Source organism: Dufourea novaeangliae, unplaced genomic scaffold, assembly GCF_001272555.1.
Source record: "Dufourea novaeangliae isolate 0120121106 unplaced genomic scaffold, ASM127255v1 scaffold112, whole genome shotgun sequence".
Lineage (NCBI taxonomy): Eukaryota > Metazoa > Arthropoda > Insecta > Hymenoptera > Halictidae > Dufourea > Dufourea novaeangliae.
Window position 1 is genome coordinate 2,226,738 of NW_015373993.1, and position 15,093 is coordinate 2,241,830.

At 48.7% G+C, this 15,093-nt stretch overlaps 2 protein-coding genes across 2 annotated transcripts; one reads left to right on the forward strand and one right to left on the reverse strand.

Moving 5' to 3' along the window:
- The first annotated feature begins 1,008 nt into the window (after window positions 1–1,008).
- Window positions 1,009–13,577, forward strand: LOC107187831. The gene is made up of 16 exons (XM_015576007.1): window positions 1,009–1,248; window positions 1,419–2,053; window positions 2,432–2,944; window positions 3,095–3,372; window positions 4,389–4,626; window positions 5,908–5,962; window positions 6,653–6,934; window positions 7,349–7,672; window positions 8,616–9,031; window positions 9,123–9,335; window positions 9,407–9,769; window positions 9,990–10,101; window positions 10,175–10,590; window positions 10,677–10,898; window positions 10,988–11,330; window positions 11,965–13,577. The coding sequence occupies exons 1-16, from the start codon at window positions 1,009–1,011 to the stop codon at window positions 12,220–12,222; spliced, it is 4,908 nt and encodes a 1,635-aa protein (XP_015431493.1). The 3' UTR covers window positions 12,223–13,577.
- A 25-nt stretch (window positions 13,578–13,602) lies between these two features.
- LOC107187832 lies at window positions 13,603–14,610 on the reverse strand. Its single transcript, XM_015576009.1, has 3 exons — window positions 14,206–14,610; window positions 14,009–14,135; window positions 13,603–13,937 (listed from the first exon to the last, which is right to left on the reverse strand). Exons 1-3 carry the CDS (start codon window positions 14,313–14,315, stop codon window positions 13,641–13,643), a joined length of 534 nt encoding a protein of 177 aa, XP_015431495.1. The 5' UTR covers window positions 14,316–14,610; the 3' UTR covers window positions 13,603–13,640.
- Between the last annotated feature and the right edge of the window lie 483 nt (window positions 14,611–15,093).

The following is a 15,093-nucleotide window of genomic DNA, read 5'->3' on the forward strand; positions in this document are numbered from 1 at the left end:
CGGGGCAAGAACGCGTGCGCGGCATGGTAACAGCTTGTATGCAAATGAATGCATTTTTAAACCTACTTCACAATGCAGCTCGCTCAGCCCCCCTAAGGAACCGTTAAAAGTGAAAACCTGCTGCTACTGCTATTGCTCCTCTAAGTTGCTGCTGCGACTGACAGTTTTCTACCTACTTTCGTCTGCTCGCGAAAAAATGTCGAATTTCGGCGGATCGATCGAAATTTCGCGGCAAAAGATTAGACATCTTATTCGCAACTTGAACGGGTTTATGTTTCCACGGGGAACACAAGCGATGGAAGGCCAACGACGAATCGACATAGGAGAATTATATTCACTCCTTTATCCTAATCGAATCAACGATTACACGGATCAACGAGTTCGCGATGCAGGGCCGGCAAGTATGTTCCTTCGCATCGTTGCTCTTCGTTCTTCCCCGTCGACCAGTCACGACCCTTTCTTACTTTTTCACGAACGATGAGAAATTACGTGAATAGTATTAGTGAATAGTAGCCGTAGGAATCGCGCGAGGCCCGTTTAGCCGTTCGTTAAAGGGAGGCAAGTGTTAAGTCGTGAAACCGACTCAGGTGTACGGGTGTTCACCTGTTTCGCTGTTTCCCGTATGCCGCGACAGGTGCGCTCCTGGACGTTTCATCACCGACTTTCTGTTATTCTTCTCGTTCGCCTCTGCGTGTCTGTGTTTCTTTTTTTCTCATTCATTCGGCCCAGGGTACGTAATTAGAACCGGACATGTATTTTCGGTAAACCGTACGGTGTCTATACGGGCCGATAGAAAACTGCTGTGACCCTTCTGTGTGTTCTTCCTGCGATCGTATCCCCTTGCATCGAGATGTGTCGCGATAAGCTGTTTCAGTTCTTTTAGCGACCGTACAGCTTATGGAATACAAAGTCTACCTAAAGGCTGAATCGATCGAAGATTTTTTTTCGTCGAAGGGAACGTGCGTGAAACGTTTCGCTTACCCGAGACTTTGCTTTCAGCCTTCAAAGATGCTGAAGTGGACGGTCTCGAGATCGTTGTCGGCTAGCAGCTCGACGCCTCACGGTCCGCCTAGCTTGAACAAGGCGCCCCGTAGACCTTTTCGCGACTTGTCCAACACGCCTCCCGCTGCTGGAACCAAAACCCGTAATATTCCCGCCCAAACGGCCGAGAACGTTTCGTCGAGGACCACGCCGGCACGTCGGAGAAGATGCAGGAGCCACGGCAGCGATTTAAGGACGTACTTTCAGGTATTGATCCCGTCTCGTAATATACATATACATATATATATATATATATTTTACTGGTTGGTAGTTACCTTGTACATTTTCATCAAAAAGAAAAAAAAAAAAGAAAATAAACGATGAGACTTGAAATTCCACTGGAACGCAGAAATATTTTTTTTCTGTCCGCATTGCAGGCAACCAAGCCCAATTTACGCGCGACAAAACGTCAGTCGATGTCACGACAACCGGAGAAGTCATCGGTCACGGAGAGTTTTTATCAGAGCACACCTCGAGTCGACGCGGATATCGGCCCGTTAACTCTTTTTCCCGCCGGTACCAAATGCTCGACAGCATTGACCCTGCCGACCGACCCCACGCTCTTCATGAAAAGTAGAGCGAAAAACTTCCAGAGCGACAACGAGCTGCCGCAGAATATCGTGAACGAGGCCAGGGCGAATCTGCAGTCGCATGTCTCGGACTTTTTTCAACAGATCTCCATGGCCACCAGTCCCGAAGACGTGATGCAGTCCGATTCGGTGCCCCTGGCGAAGAACAATAGACTCTGTTCGCCGAACGGAGATGGGAAAGGAAAGTTTGCGAACTGCGCAAAAATGACGTACCTGCCGAAACTGGCGAGAATAACGAAGATTCACGCCCGATGCAAGACCCCGTATCACACGAAGAACGCCACCGGTCCAGCCCCGAGTTCCTTCAAAGCCAAGAGTCACGGTCAGACACCGTTGGCCGGAAAACTGTCCAACTTGGCCATCGACCAGGATCTCCCGAAATTCGAAAATATGGACAACACCGTCACGGAGGTCCTCAACAGGTAAGATCGTTGTATGTATGTATATTTAACATCGTTGATGGGCGCATTGCCTGCCCAGAATTACTCGAGAATATTCGATTTCACATACCCACGTGTAACTTTAGAAATCATGATCTATTTCAAGCCCAATCTCATGGAACGAATTATGAAAATTTCAAACCGTTGAACCGCATATACACCATGGCTAATAAACTAAATGCTTCTTTTGGCTTTTTCCACATGTCATTTAGCATATTTAGATGCAAATTATTACAACTATTTCTTCTGTACCAAAGGCTTTTCCCGTTAAATAAATTAAATAAATAAATATCCTGTGAACGAGCGAAATGTTACCCCACATCCCTAATAATCACATATAAAAATGTCGTGTTCGAGCAGGGAGCAAGAACTGAATTTCACCGGGAAAACTGTGGCGGAAATTCTTTTGGGAGACGCGGAGGAGAGGAACAAGGTTCTCGAAGGTGATCGTGACGACGAGACTCTCACGAAATCTGAGCATACGTACGAGACGATCGTGGAGCAGGAAGAGAACGTGGAAGACGAAACGGCCTGCCACAACGACAGCTCCGTTTCCTCGGCTAGTCAACTACTGGAAGATCCTTCGCCGATGTCCTGGGCATTCTCATCCCCGCCCGACGATCTGAACGGAGAGTTTACCTTGAAGAGGCAACGAGGTATTCGCAGAAAACGGCATCGGAAGGACACCGAGAAAATGTACGAGGGAAAACGCGCGAGAAGACGATTGTCGAACCACAGTCCGTCGACCAACGACAAAACCGATACGGCACAGGTAACTCTGATGGAAGCCGTGAATCCGAACGTGAAAAAACTCGCGTTGGAGACCGATCTGGACATTACCTTGGACGAGAAATGCGTGTTCGCGGAGAAGGCGTTGTTCTGCGATCTCGACGATCCTTGTAAGGACGAGAAGGATCTCGACGATCCTCGCAAGGACGAAGAGGATCTCGATGATCCTTGCAGGGAAGAGGAGGATCTTGATGATCCTCGCAAGGACGAGGAGGATCTCGACGATCTTCGCAGGAACGAGGAGGATCTCGACGATCATCGTAGAAACGAGGAGGATCTCGGAAGGAAAACCATCACCTGGGATCTGGACAGTCCGAAGTCGACGGTGACGGACGATTTTCAGAGTTCGAAATCGTTCTTGAATTCTATGTCGAACACACCGGAAACACCGTTGATCGCGACCGTGAGAAGATGTTTGAAATTCAGCCCGGAGAGCGAACCGCCTAGATTGAATTGTCGCGGTTCGATCGAGATCGAGTATTCCGTCGTTGGGGATCGGATACACGTCAGGGGTAAGTTTTTGAAAGCTTTGGTTTCCATTCTATCGCTTTAATAGCATGTTCGTGTTGTTACCTATACGCATAAATGTCGGACGTGAAGAAGCAAGTCGTAAAGTCGTTGGGGGTGGGGATGGTGTAAGTATCGCGAGGGAGAGTCGGGTCGTTGAAAGTTCAAAAAGTTGCGAATCGAGGGGGGGGATAGTTTCGCGATCGAAAATTCGCACGGGTCTTCGTGGCGCCGAGACGTCCCTGAAAAGTTCGCGTGGAAAGGGCATGCGCCAGTCCTGTACCACGAGAGGGGGTGTGTTTCAGTTGGCACCCCGCGATTCACGACTGTGCCAGTAACCCACAGACCCTCCTGGCAATTGGCTCCCGGTTAGTAGGCCTACCAACATTGATTCTTGGCGGTTGACACACACACACACACAGCCCTGCGTAAACAATCTCCGTAAAATATATCCTCGAGAGGTCTCTTCCGTCTCGTCTCCCTGGATCCGCGACGTGTCTACCACCTTTTGGAACCGAGGGAGGGGGGGATGAGAGGCGTCGTATCGAGAAAATTTTCCCCCGACCGCTAAATCTGCGGTTTACCCCGGTGATACACTCCGGTCGGTATAAACGTCGAGTTTCTCGGGAAACGAAACCTTTCGGTCGCGGAAGCGGGGAGAAAAACAGATCTTCTCGTATAGATCTCGCGGCAAGTAGAAGAACGGCGCATCGGTCGGACGCTCCTCGCGGCCACGAGCAAGTACCTAGTAGTGGTGCGTGCGGCGAAACGATCGGACGGCACAACGGTCACACGAGGATCAGCTTCGTTCACGAAGTACGCGGGTTTACACGGACAGGAATTACCATGCACGGTGTTATCGGTTGTAATGGATCGTATTACAAGATAGTTTCGGTATCGAGCTCGTCTAGTGTCTGAAGCAAAAAGGCCGCGGCGGAGGAGGCGACGCTTCCGCGGGCTAAGCGTTTTACTCCTTCCACCCTACGATCTGACGCATTCGTCTTTATCTGTTTCCGCGCAGTGATCAGGTGCAAGGACCTCAGGAGGGCATACGAGGGTCCGATCCACGCTTACGTTAAGGCTAGCTTGAAGAACACGAACGGCGAGGGGGTGGTGAAACGGACTGCGGTGCACAGGGCCACCCCGAATCCCGTTTTTCACGAGACTTTGATACTACCCTGTCTGGCGAACAACAATCACTGCACCAGCAAGCCTACGTCCCTGGACATCGCGGTCTGGCACAGGGATCGTCGCGCAAGGTGAGCATGCTCGAACAAACGCGTAAGCAAATGGAGAGAGAGAGAGGGGCTCTCGACGGGATGATAACGAATCAACTGGCTGCACGTACACCGAAATTAATCTCGAACGTGGTCCGGCTCGAAACCCTGTGTGTTTTCCTGAAATTTTCACGTTCCCTTTTACCTTTGCCTCGACCCGTAATTGGCACGTTCCGGTACCGTGCCGTTCGAGGCACAGATAACACCTTTTAGCCGATTAAGTCGGCGAAACGATAGTTACCGCCGCTTAGTACACGCTGGGAAGATATTAATCTCACGCAAGCCACGTTACCGTGGACACCGTGAGAATGTTTCGGAACGTTTCACGCCTGCGATTCGAAGCAGGAATAAAAAGAATTCGTTTCAATAAAATTCTAGCTTCTCGGTATTCATAGACGACACTGGAAGGAATCTGTTCGACGAATAAAGTCAGTAGCGTTGGCTCGTTGATAAAGTACAGATAATTTCGTTTTTCCACACGTCGCATAAATAAAAGGGTGCTTGTCCGTCCACGCGAAGAGCCGACGAAAGCAGGCGTTGTCTGCGAGAAAGATGTATCGAGGTCAAGAACTGCGACTCGTCGACGTGGATTCCCGACGTGGAAGTTTATAACGATCGTGTTCGTTAGATTCTAGTTCGTCGAGTTGCGCGTTATTTATCGCAAATACGAATAAGAAATTCGTATGTTTTAGAATCGGGTGTCGTTCAACTCTGACATCCAATCGTAGTAAAACCATCAATCTGTTCGTGGATACGCGCAAGAAAGACAGAGAGAGAGAGAGAGAGAGAGAGAGAGAGAGAGAGAGAGAGAGAGAGTTCGGTGACGTGTAAGGATCCCGCAACGCGAGTGCGGTAATTTTCCCGGTCGATAAGGGCCGTCTCGAAACGGGATAATTTTTACGTTGATTCCAAAGCAACGGTCCATCCGAGTATCGAAACGAATTTCTGGGGTATACGCCGGATTCCTTGCGGTAGGAGGGGAATCGATTCTCCGGAGGCATGCGCATCGCGTTCACCACGTGTACCTTCGTCACATCCGCGCGTCTCTGCAACGGTTCCCTCCTCTCTATGTAAATAGTCGAAAGTCGCGTGTATGCTTGCCGTCTCTGTATATAGACGATCTACTACCACGTAACAGCGTGGCGTACGTATCCACGCGCAGAGCTACATACGCAAATCAGTGTGTATGTATCGGCTAACACATCGGTATACGCATGCTTCGATAAAGAGTATTTATGCACCGTTCCGTTCTTTCCGTTTCAGACGTAGCGAACTGTTGGGCTGCATGACTCTGCCTCTACCCCTGTCCCAGGACAAGGTAAATATACTTCGTACTTTAATTTACGAAATTATAACGAATCGAGCATTGTTTGAATCGAGTCGTGGTTTGATTGTTCGTTGACCGTCCATTCGTGGAATCGAACAAGGAAGTTGGACGGACGATCACGCGCGTCAGCTGTTTGCCGGGATTCCTAAGTCTTCCTCGGCTTAAGGTCATGGTTAAGCTCGTTACGGGGCAACCAAGCGGAACGTTATCCGGCAAAGATTCACTTGCATTTTGACCTCGTTAAAAGTGACAGGTGCTGTCCGTGTATCCTCGTCCTTTACCGTTATTTTGGTCCGTGACCGGTGGTGGAAAACAACGATGATCGTGGTGGCGATTTATTGCGTGGTTTTCTTCGTGGTCGGTGTTCTGTTGAAGATATTCATGTTCTGCTGAGACGATGGAACGAACGTTTCGGGAATGCCGTTTCGCGTCGATCGTGCGGGCAATCGAAACGGGGAACACGGTGTATGAATGGAACGAAGAGACTCGAGCGTGGAGACGTTTCACGGCCTAGGACGCGAAATCGTAAAAGTTCCCGGAAACTTTCGATCATCGCGATTCCCGTCGAATACGTGCATACAATTCCAAACGAATCACCGCGTACCGAGGTGTATATCGCGTATATTCGTTCGCGAATCGTCTGGAATCGTGTCTGATCGCGTAACGTTTCGAACATTCCAGGAAGCGACATGGCATCCGTTGGAGGCAGGAACCGGCCGAAACACGAGCAGCATTTGCGCGGGTTTGCCCCAGGACTGCGGAGTCTCGCCCCCTTTGTCCAGGGACGGAGAAGCAGATAATAATAATTCCAGCGGAGAGAATCTGACGTACTTGAGGTATCTCGAGTTGGAGCCGATCGATCCTTTGACCGGCCTGCCGTTGCATCCGGGTTTCACGGCTAGGGGTGGCAGAACACCTTGCACCGTCACCAGGAGATTAATCAGACAGACTACAGCTAATCAGGTTAGCCTTCCCCGGCCCTCTCCACTTGGTCCCTCCTACCGAGGAAATCCGCTCAACGACAAATAGAATCAAAGAAACGAACCGGAGTGTTCGCGATGTATAAGTGTATACCTTTGAAAGTCCATTGTCGTGTTTCGCTTGGTCACCCGGCGAGATCTCGCAGCAGGTTCACGGGCGACCGGCGTCACGACGATAGGCCCGATGCCCATGACTCCTTAAAGTGGGCCTTCTCGTACGCTTTTGTACGGAGCCACTCTCCCTTTCGTGACCCCCTGTCGTCTCGGCGAGTTTCGTCCAAAGCTCTCCCGCGGGCACAACACCGTTCCTCGTCCTAAACGCTCATTATTCTTTACGGCGTGTCAAAATTTCTTACAGGGTGCGCAATTTTTTTTTTTTTTTTCCTACTCTTCGTAGATTCCATGGGGATTCTCGTTATCCTGGGGAAGACCTCCTCGCGTGGAGCGCGTGGACCCTGGAAGCCCGGCGGAACGTTCCGGTCTGAGGCCAGGTGACCACGTGGTGTTCGTCGATACGACGAACGTGGTGACGCGACCGCGCGAAGAGATCCTCGGGTTGATTCAGACGGCCACGAATCAGCTTGTCCTCGAGGTCTACCGTAAAGGAGGACAGGTTCAATCGTCGATGCATCGGCCTAGCTCGATGAACGTCAGTCTTCAGCAACCGATCGGCGGAAGTGGAGGCGCAGGTGGACAGCACGCGGTCGCGTTCAACGCCGAGGTCGGTACAGGCGTCCTGGTCTGAACTTACTTTAGCTGGAATCGTTTACGAATATTAATCGAAGGAACGGGAAACGAGCTACGAGATACGAGCAAAAAGAAACGGTGTCTCGGTGGTTCGTAGCTTCGATCAGTCTTGATTTCTCTTCCTTGTTTTCGTTCGTATTCTTATAGTTCGCGTGTCGATCCGTGCGAATCGAATCCCGAAATTGTTGTTCGAGTTTGATATGGCATGTGGTAAACTACAGTAAGCGCGTCTAGGTTTTGCTCAGAGTAAGATAACGGAGTCGAGGGAAACGTAGATAATGAGAATAGTTACCAGGAAAAATTACCGAATGTTGTAACTGTCGCGTATCTATGCGACGAACATTTTTTTCCTTAAATCGAACGTGGATAACCCGGGATGAAAACTCGTTGTGCGAACCGCGATATATATACACACACATACACACACACACACACACACACACACATACACGTGTATACTCGAGAGCTTATTATAGTTTATGTTTCGTTGCTCGGTATGTCGCGGCCGTCGCGTCTGTACATTTTTTCTCGCGACTGTGCCGTGGCTGTACTTACAATATTAGCGTGAACGCCTGGTGTATAGCGCGTGGCCCCCCCGCCCCATTGTCCGGGGCAGGGAGACACTATTAAGTTATGTTTTGTAATGTCAAACGGTTGTCTTTTCGTTTTCTTTTTTTTTTTTATGTTGTTCAACAAGTTCTGTTTCAAACCCTTCGGGTTGCGTTCCGTTTATTTATTTCACCCATCTCCCCCTTAACTTTAAGCCGCGACGTTTAGCAAATCCGACCGAACGAAGTTTCCTCATCGTCCTGCATGCGCACGTCCCCGGTATGCATACATATATTTTCCTTTAAACGTTCTCCATTTAAAACTGGATACGAAACCGGGCACAAGTTTTTCCGAGTGGACGCGTTCAGGTATTCCCGAATCTCGCGCCGGACGCGCCACCGGAAGAGGAACTGTCCGTACGTGAGACGCGGTACTGGGGCGTTTTGAAGAACGGTCACACTCGTCTGATGGCGCCACTGATCGAGAGGCGGGACGTCCTTTCCGCCGCGGACTATATGATACTCTTTCAAAATCTCGACGAGTTGCTCAAAATCTCCGAGGAGATTCGCGACGAGGGCGGCGGGGTCGACAGTTATCTGTGCAGAGTTCCCCGAATCACCGCCGCCTACAGACGATACCTGAGCGGTCTGCAACGTGCTTGCTGTCTTCTGGTCGCCCTCAGACGGAACACGGCGTTCGCGAAGCTAGTGTGCGAGCCCTCCGTGCCGCAGAAACGGCGTCCCGATCTGACAGGCGTGTTGTTGCTGCCTCTGGAGCATTACAGGTGCGTTCCCTGAATCGCGTCGATCCGTTTCCCGTGTCTCGTCAAGGATTACTTACGTCCGCGAGAATTTTCAAGGAGTTTCCCTTTGTAGAGAGATGACGAGACTCGTGGGTCTGGCGTCGCCGAGGAATTGCCAACAGGCCAGAGATTTGGCGCAAGGTTATAGAGAAGCTACAGCGAACGCAGGCGTGATGGAACCCCCCCGTGACACCGGTAGACCTTTGCTCAGCCTGCAAGAGGTGGAATCTCGTCTGGTTTTCGCGAGATGCAAACCGTTCACCCTGGCGATGCCCGGACGGCAATGGTCTGTCGACAGTTTCTAAAGGTTAAGGCGACTCGGTCTGACATTCCTCTCTGAACTGTACAGTGTTGCAGGCTGTTTGGCGGTGCGCTTGCGAAAGTCGAAGGTCGAGCACGTCTGCAACCGTCGTGGGCGTTGCTTCTCACCGATCTGCTGGTGTTCGCACGGGTCTCCAGGGATCGGGTTTTATTCGTGACCGAGGAGCCGTTGCGCCTGTCGAACATCGCCGAGGCTTGCTTCACGGTCCGTAAACGACCCACGGAATTTCGACTCCAGGTCGCCATTAACCCGTCCGGGAACGCGGAGAATGGTCACATGGAGGTGAGCAACAGCGGGGGTTGCAGCCCTCACAGTCGGCCCCGAAGACGAGTATTAGTTTTACGAGCCCCCACGCCCGAGCTGAAGGCTGTCTGGCATAACCTCCTTCAACGGCAAATGTACGTTCGATTCGTAAGATCGCGGCGAGTTTCGTGGAACTTTGACTCGATACGATGTATAAGGTACGCGAGCTCAAGCTCGAAACGATACCGAGGGAATCTGTCTGTAACGTCGATGATGTACCGTAGTCAGACTTCGACGAAACCCACGATGAATTAGGTTAAACACCCGACGGTTCGTTCATTTCTCTCTAATTTGCATTAATCTGTTGCATTTTAGAATCTATGTGAATACAGGATATGGGGGAACGCCTAGCCAAGACAGCCCGGAAGAAAGTCCGATCACCAGTAGCAATTTCCCCGCTGTTAGGGATTCTATGGAAAGTTCGCAGGTAAGAAAATTTTATCCGAAACATGCTTCGGAATGAAAATGGCGCAACGTTAATCGTGTTCCCGCGTCCACAGACTATCAGGGAAACGTTGAAACCCGACGAGGAGAAGGAATCGCATTCGGCCGAGAGCATCGAGACGATAATCAAGAATTCGAGGGAGGACAATCATTTGGCGCAATGGGTACGCAATTCCCGTCAGATTCCGCCGCCTGATCACGAGGAGGCACCGATCGAAGAATGGACGCCCGAGGAACTGGCCGCGAGAGCGCCCAAGGAAACCATGGACGGATCGGACGGCGGCCGGAACACTCCGGCTGAGGAAATTGTCACCGAAATAGGGAATTCCGACGTGGAACAGCAGAGTACCGCGTCCAGCGCGAGTCTGAGCACCGTAAAGTCTAACTGCGTGTCGACGAAAAAAAACGGCAGCTTGGCTTCCTCCAAAGAGAATTCGACGAGTTCCATTAACATATGTCGAAGATGTCACAGGTACCATGTCCGACGAAATACTCCTCTGGTAAATATTTCAATGTTCTCTGGGGGTTGAATTGTAATCTATACGGGTCTAACCGTAGATCGGGTTGCCCGACGCCGCCTCTAACGAGGGATCCGTTTTCTCCGTTGCCTCCAAAGATTTCGGTCGTACCGCCGACGCCTGATCTGTGCACCAAGCATAGATTGAGGAACGGACTGTACGACAGCCCCGGACGTAACAGTCCGAGTTACACGCCGGCCGATGGTAACACGGAAGACGGCAGCGAGGACGACCTCGATTGCGACGGTGAACCGCCTTATAGGTAAGAATTTTCTTTGGAATCCATAATCACGGATGGTCGTGTTATCGACATTGTGTCCAGCACGGAACACATAGTCCGGTTGTGTTCAGAGCTCTCCGAAGATTCGGCACGATGAGTAGTTTGGATCAAGACGATGAGCTCGAAGAACAAGGAGAGGATGACAATCGAGATTCTGAGTCTCCGCCCACAGGGTTGAGAGCATGGACTGCTAGAGCGAGCAGCTATGTGGTCAGTAAAATGGTATTGCTCGAGCAACTCAGCGAAGGTGTCGGAGGATATCTCCTTCAACCGCCGGTGCCACCGGAGAGAACGGAATACTCGTTGGATCCGAACGACGAGGAGGGCACCACGTCCGGAGCGACATCCGGAGACGATATCTGGGGAACTCCGACTTCCGGTGGTCCCGACGACGAAAGCTTCTCCGCGAGTTCGGTAATGATACAGACTATTTCAAGATTGTACGATACACGACGCGAGCGATCGAGCAAAATTTTAAGCAACTCGCAGCTTTGTGCACCGAATACTTGCTTCGTTCGCGCGCTCCTTTGCCAAATAGAACTCACACTCGATTGTGTATGCGCGTGTTTATTATTAGTACATTCTCGACAGTTTCGCTTTCCTTCGTTCGTTATACATACATCTCACGATCACGAGTGTGTTTAGCTTGCTTGCGTACACGACACGTTAACGCAGAACTATCTCGACCATTAATATACATAGTTTGTTATTCGCAAAGGTAAGGTAGTTTTAGTTTTGTTCAGACTTTCCTTGAAACCGTCGTTGCGATTCAAATATAGTCACCCACGTCGCGTTTACACTTTCGAAACGACCCCAGATATGCAAAAAAAAGAAAAAATTGATTCCCAACGATTTCCGCGTATACGAGCCCGGGCGGGATATGTGTCTCGTACTCTCAGCGAGAACGAAAGAGAAAAATACCGAAACGACACTGAATCCGGCGTGAAAGACCAATGCTAGCCCGTAAGCTTCGCACGCATCTGCATGAACAATGCTTGCCCTTTGTTTGCAAAGAATCACTAGCCCGAGCTGTGCCTGACTTCCCTAGCCGCCGCCAAACGGTGCAGGCAACGCGGCTGCCACCTCCGGCGAGGACAACTACGGCTTGAACCTGTCGGCGGACGACGACGCCGATCAAGAGTCCGAGACCGAAGACTGCAATCTGCCCGAGTTGAACATGGATCAGTTGCTGGGCAGCGGAAGCCTCGGCTCGCTCAGGTGTTTCTTAGGTAGAAGACGGTTGGAACCGCTCCCGGAAGAGGAGGACTCGCCCGGGAGCGGAAAGGATCAGGTGGGATGGTGGTGACAGAGGTTTCAAACGGCGACGACGAAGAACGTCGGCTCGAGCAACGATGCGAACGAAAGGGATCGTATTTTCGCCAAGTTGAGCCAGGAGGACGAAGAGTTTCGCCGGAAGATTGTGAATCTTCACAGAAAACTGTCGGACGTTGACGACAGTTGCGCGACCGCGTCCTCGGATACCTTGAAAAGTTCGAAGGAAGCGGACCGCTTGAAGGAACTCGAGTCGGTCGCGCAAAGAGCGGAGGAGACCAGCAATCGAAATGCCGAGAGAGCAAAGAGGGAGGCTTATTCCTCCTCTGAAGCCGGGGACGCTCGAAATCGTAGGTACAGACGTGGAGACACGCAATACGATCGGCGAAGGCAAATGGAATTGCTGCAAAGGAAGTCGAAGAAGTTCGACGAGGATTCAGACGATCAGCACGACTACAGCCCGACTAGAACGTCCGAGAAGAACTTTCTGAATAGGTTGAGAATCAAGAGACGCAGTATGAAGCTGCTCAGTTTTTTGAGCGGAAAAGCCGCGGACAGATCGCAGGAGGAGCGCGCTGCGAGACTTCTCAGGATGTACATGCCCGAGAAAGGATCCAAAGCACAAAATACTATTTCTATTCATCATACGTCCAGAGACAGGCGATTTTGGAAACTTCGGAGTCGGAGGCGAACCAATTCCTCTTAAAAAAAAAGGGGGGAGACGGAACTGCTTCACGGGGAACAGAGGAGCGGTCGTCACTTTGTTATTAGGACTTCCAGTATTCGCGTTGTACAAGTTTTTTCAATTCTATTATATTCAAGCATGTACACATGATCGAACCTGTTTTCATAGAGTCTAGCATAAAACCGTACGGCACTAGGTTTACGATTTCAAGTTTAGACTATCTCTTCGATCCGTAAAACGGTTTCAAAATAAAACAGTACATTCACCAGGAACGGTTAGCCAATTACAAAGTTTCGGAAACGTAAGGAGTTGCGTCTTATATCGTAGCGCGCTTGTCGGATTTTCGACGGAACGGTGTCCCCTCCAAAGAGAATACGATATACGGCCTAGTGGTTTGTCTTCGAGAGGTTTCGTTTATCGCGTAAGACTGCCGGTTACGATTCTAGTATCGCTCATTAAACATTAGATACGATTTGTTTCCGCGTTTTCGAACACTGTATTTAAGTAGGTCCGCACGACTGACCCAAAGCGGCACTCATCTTCCACGATAGAACTTGCTCGAGAATACAGAATGAAAAAAAAATTCTAACAAAAAAAAAAAAGACACCGAAATTTTAACATTCCTGTTGGTAGGTTGTAACATGGCCGCATGGCCCTAATCAACATGCAAATAAAGTATATTATTTGTTCAACAGTTTCGTTTGCATTCCCCCCAAAAAATACAAGAAATGAAAAAGAAACAAATTTATTATTTAATGTACACTCCCTTATGCATTGGGTACAAGAGCTCCCTGTAACCATTGAAGTCTCAGTTTTTCTGATACATTGGGGTATTCTAATCTCTTCATGGAATTCCTAAACTCCTCTGTAGCTTTCACACGAGCAGGATCTAGTTTACCAGTGACATAAATAGTCCCAGTAGGATGGGCATAATACTCTGTTAAGTCATCAATAGCATCAAAGTTATCAGGCGTCGTTACTGGAACAATTTTTATCAAATGCTTCACACGCCAAAGTTCTATGCACATTTCTGGTGTATTCTTTACAAATACAGGTTTGTTTTCCTGGAAAAGTAATTTCGATGATAGAGCTTGAAAATGTTATTTGTTGGAAAGTTAGACAGTGAATTTCTTACCTTTTCTCTGAATCCTAATTTTGCGATAATATCCTTTTCCCACCAAGGATTACCTTTAATCGGTTTCACTCTATGAATCATTAGAACTTTCGACGGAACGATCGGAGGATCTACGTGATCCTTCTTACTGAAATGAGAATATGTTAGTATCGACAAATACCTAACGACAACGTTAAAGGCGGTGTTCTGCTTCTTACACTGGATGATATTTGACTTGATCGTATAAGACGGCATCTTTTCGCCACGATTTTTGATAGTGCCGGAAACGACGCACAAATGATAACGGAACATTCATTTGAGTTGCCATTTTCTTAAAGTTACGCGAAATATTATTCGATTACTTAATTGTGCTGAATAGGTTATGCAATTAAGATAGGACGCACAGATCTTGTGAGACAGCAATCATTACACCATTAATGACGCAACTACAAAAATTGTATGACTACAATTCAGAAGTTTATTGTCAATTACGGATCTTTTTTATCACAATAACTTAAATATCTTTACGTTTAGCAATACGTCCCACATCACACCGCTATTCCACGCGACATATGCATTCATATGTAAATCGAGCATCAATGCACCATGTGTTCAAAGATATGTAATGTATCTTGATAAATCGATTTCTTTGTTAAAGTCTGTTGATTCGATATTACGTATTAATAATTGTTGTTTATAACATTTTTATTTAATGTTTCATGTATTTATCCCTAGTCGGATTGGTCAACAAGACCTACGGTGTCATCTACGGCGAAAGGGTTCAAGCTACTAGCCAATTGGTACAATGTTCTTGACGCTAAATGGCGCCACCGTGACCTTTAATTGAACATTTTACTGAAAAATTAAATACCAGTTTAAAATAGCAATAAATAGTAACTATTATTAAAAAGTACTAATATTGAAAACTTTACTGCATAATTTGTTTTCAGTATGGTATGTTTTCGATTCTTCTTTCCTTGTCTTTATTAACTGTTCACCGAAGTAAACTGTATCTTCATTGTCCAATGAGAGTTCTTATGTATTGTGTTTACATATTAATACATGTTATTGAATTTCTTAATATGTATATAAATTGTAAATTGTGC

Coding starts and splice junctions, on each gene's coding strand:
- LOC107187832 (XM_015576009.1), bottom strand. CDS start 14,315: ATGGCAACTCAAATGAATGTTCCGTTATCATTTGTGCGTCGTTTCCGG. Junction 14,136..14,205: donor CAAGTCAAATATCATCCAGT/GTAAGAAGCAGA, acceptor TTCTCATTTCAG/TAAGAAGGATCACGTAGATC. Junction 13,938..14,008: donor AATTAGGATTCAGAGAAAAG/GTAAGAAATTCA, acceptor TTACTTTTCCAG/GAAAACAAACCTGTATTTGT.
- LOC107187831 (XM_015576007.1), top strand. CDS start 1,009: ATGCTGAAGTGGACGGTCTCGAGATCGTTGTCGGCTAGCAGCTCGACG. Junction 3,373..4,388: donor GGATCGGATACACGTCAGGG/GTAAGTTTTTGA, acceptor GTTTCCGCGCAG/TGATCAGGTGCAAGGACCTC. Junction 10,591..10,676: donor ATATGTCGAAGATGTCACAG/GTACCATGTCCG, acceptor GTCTAACCGTAG/ATCGGGTTGCCCGACGCCGC.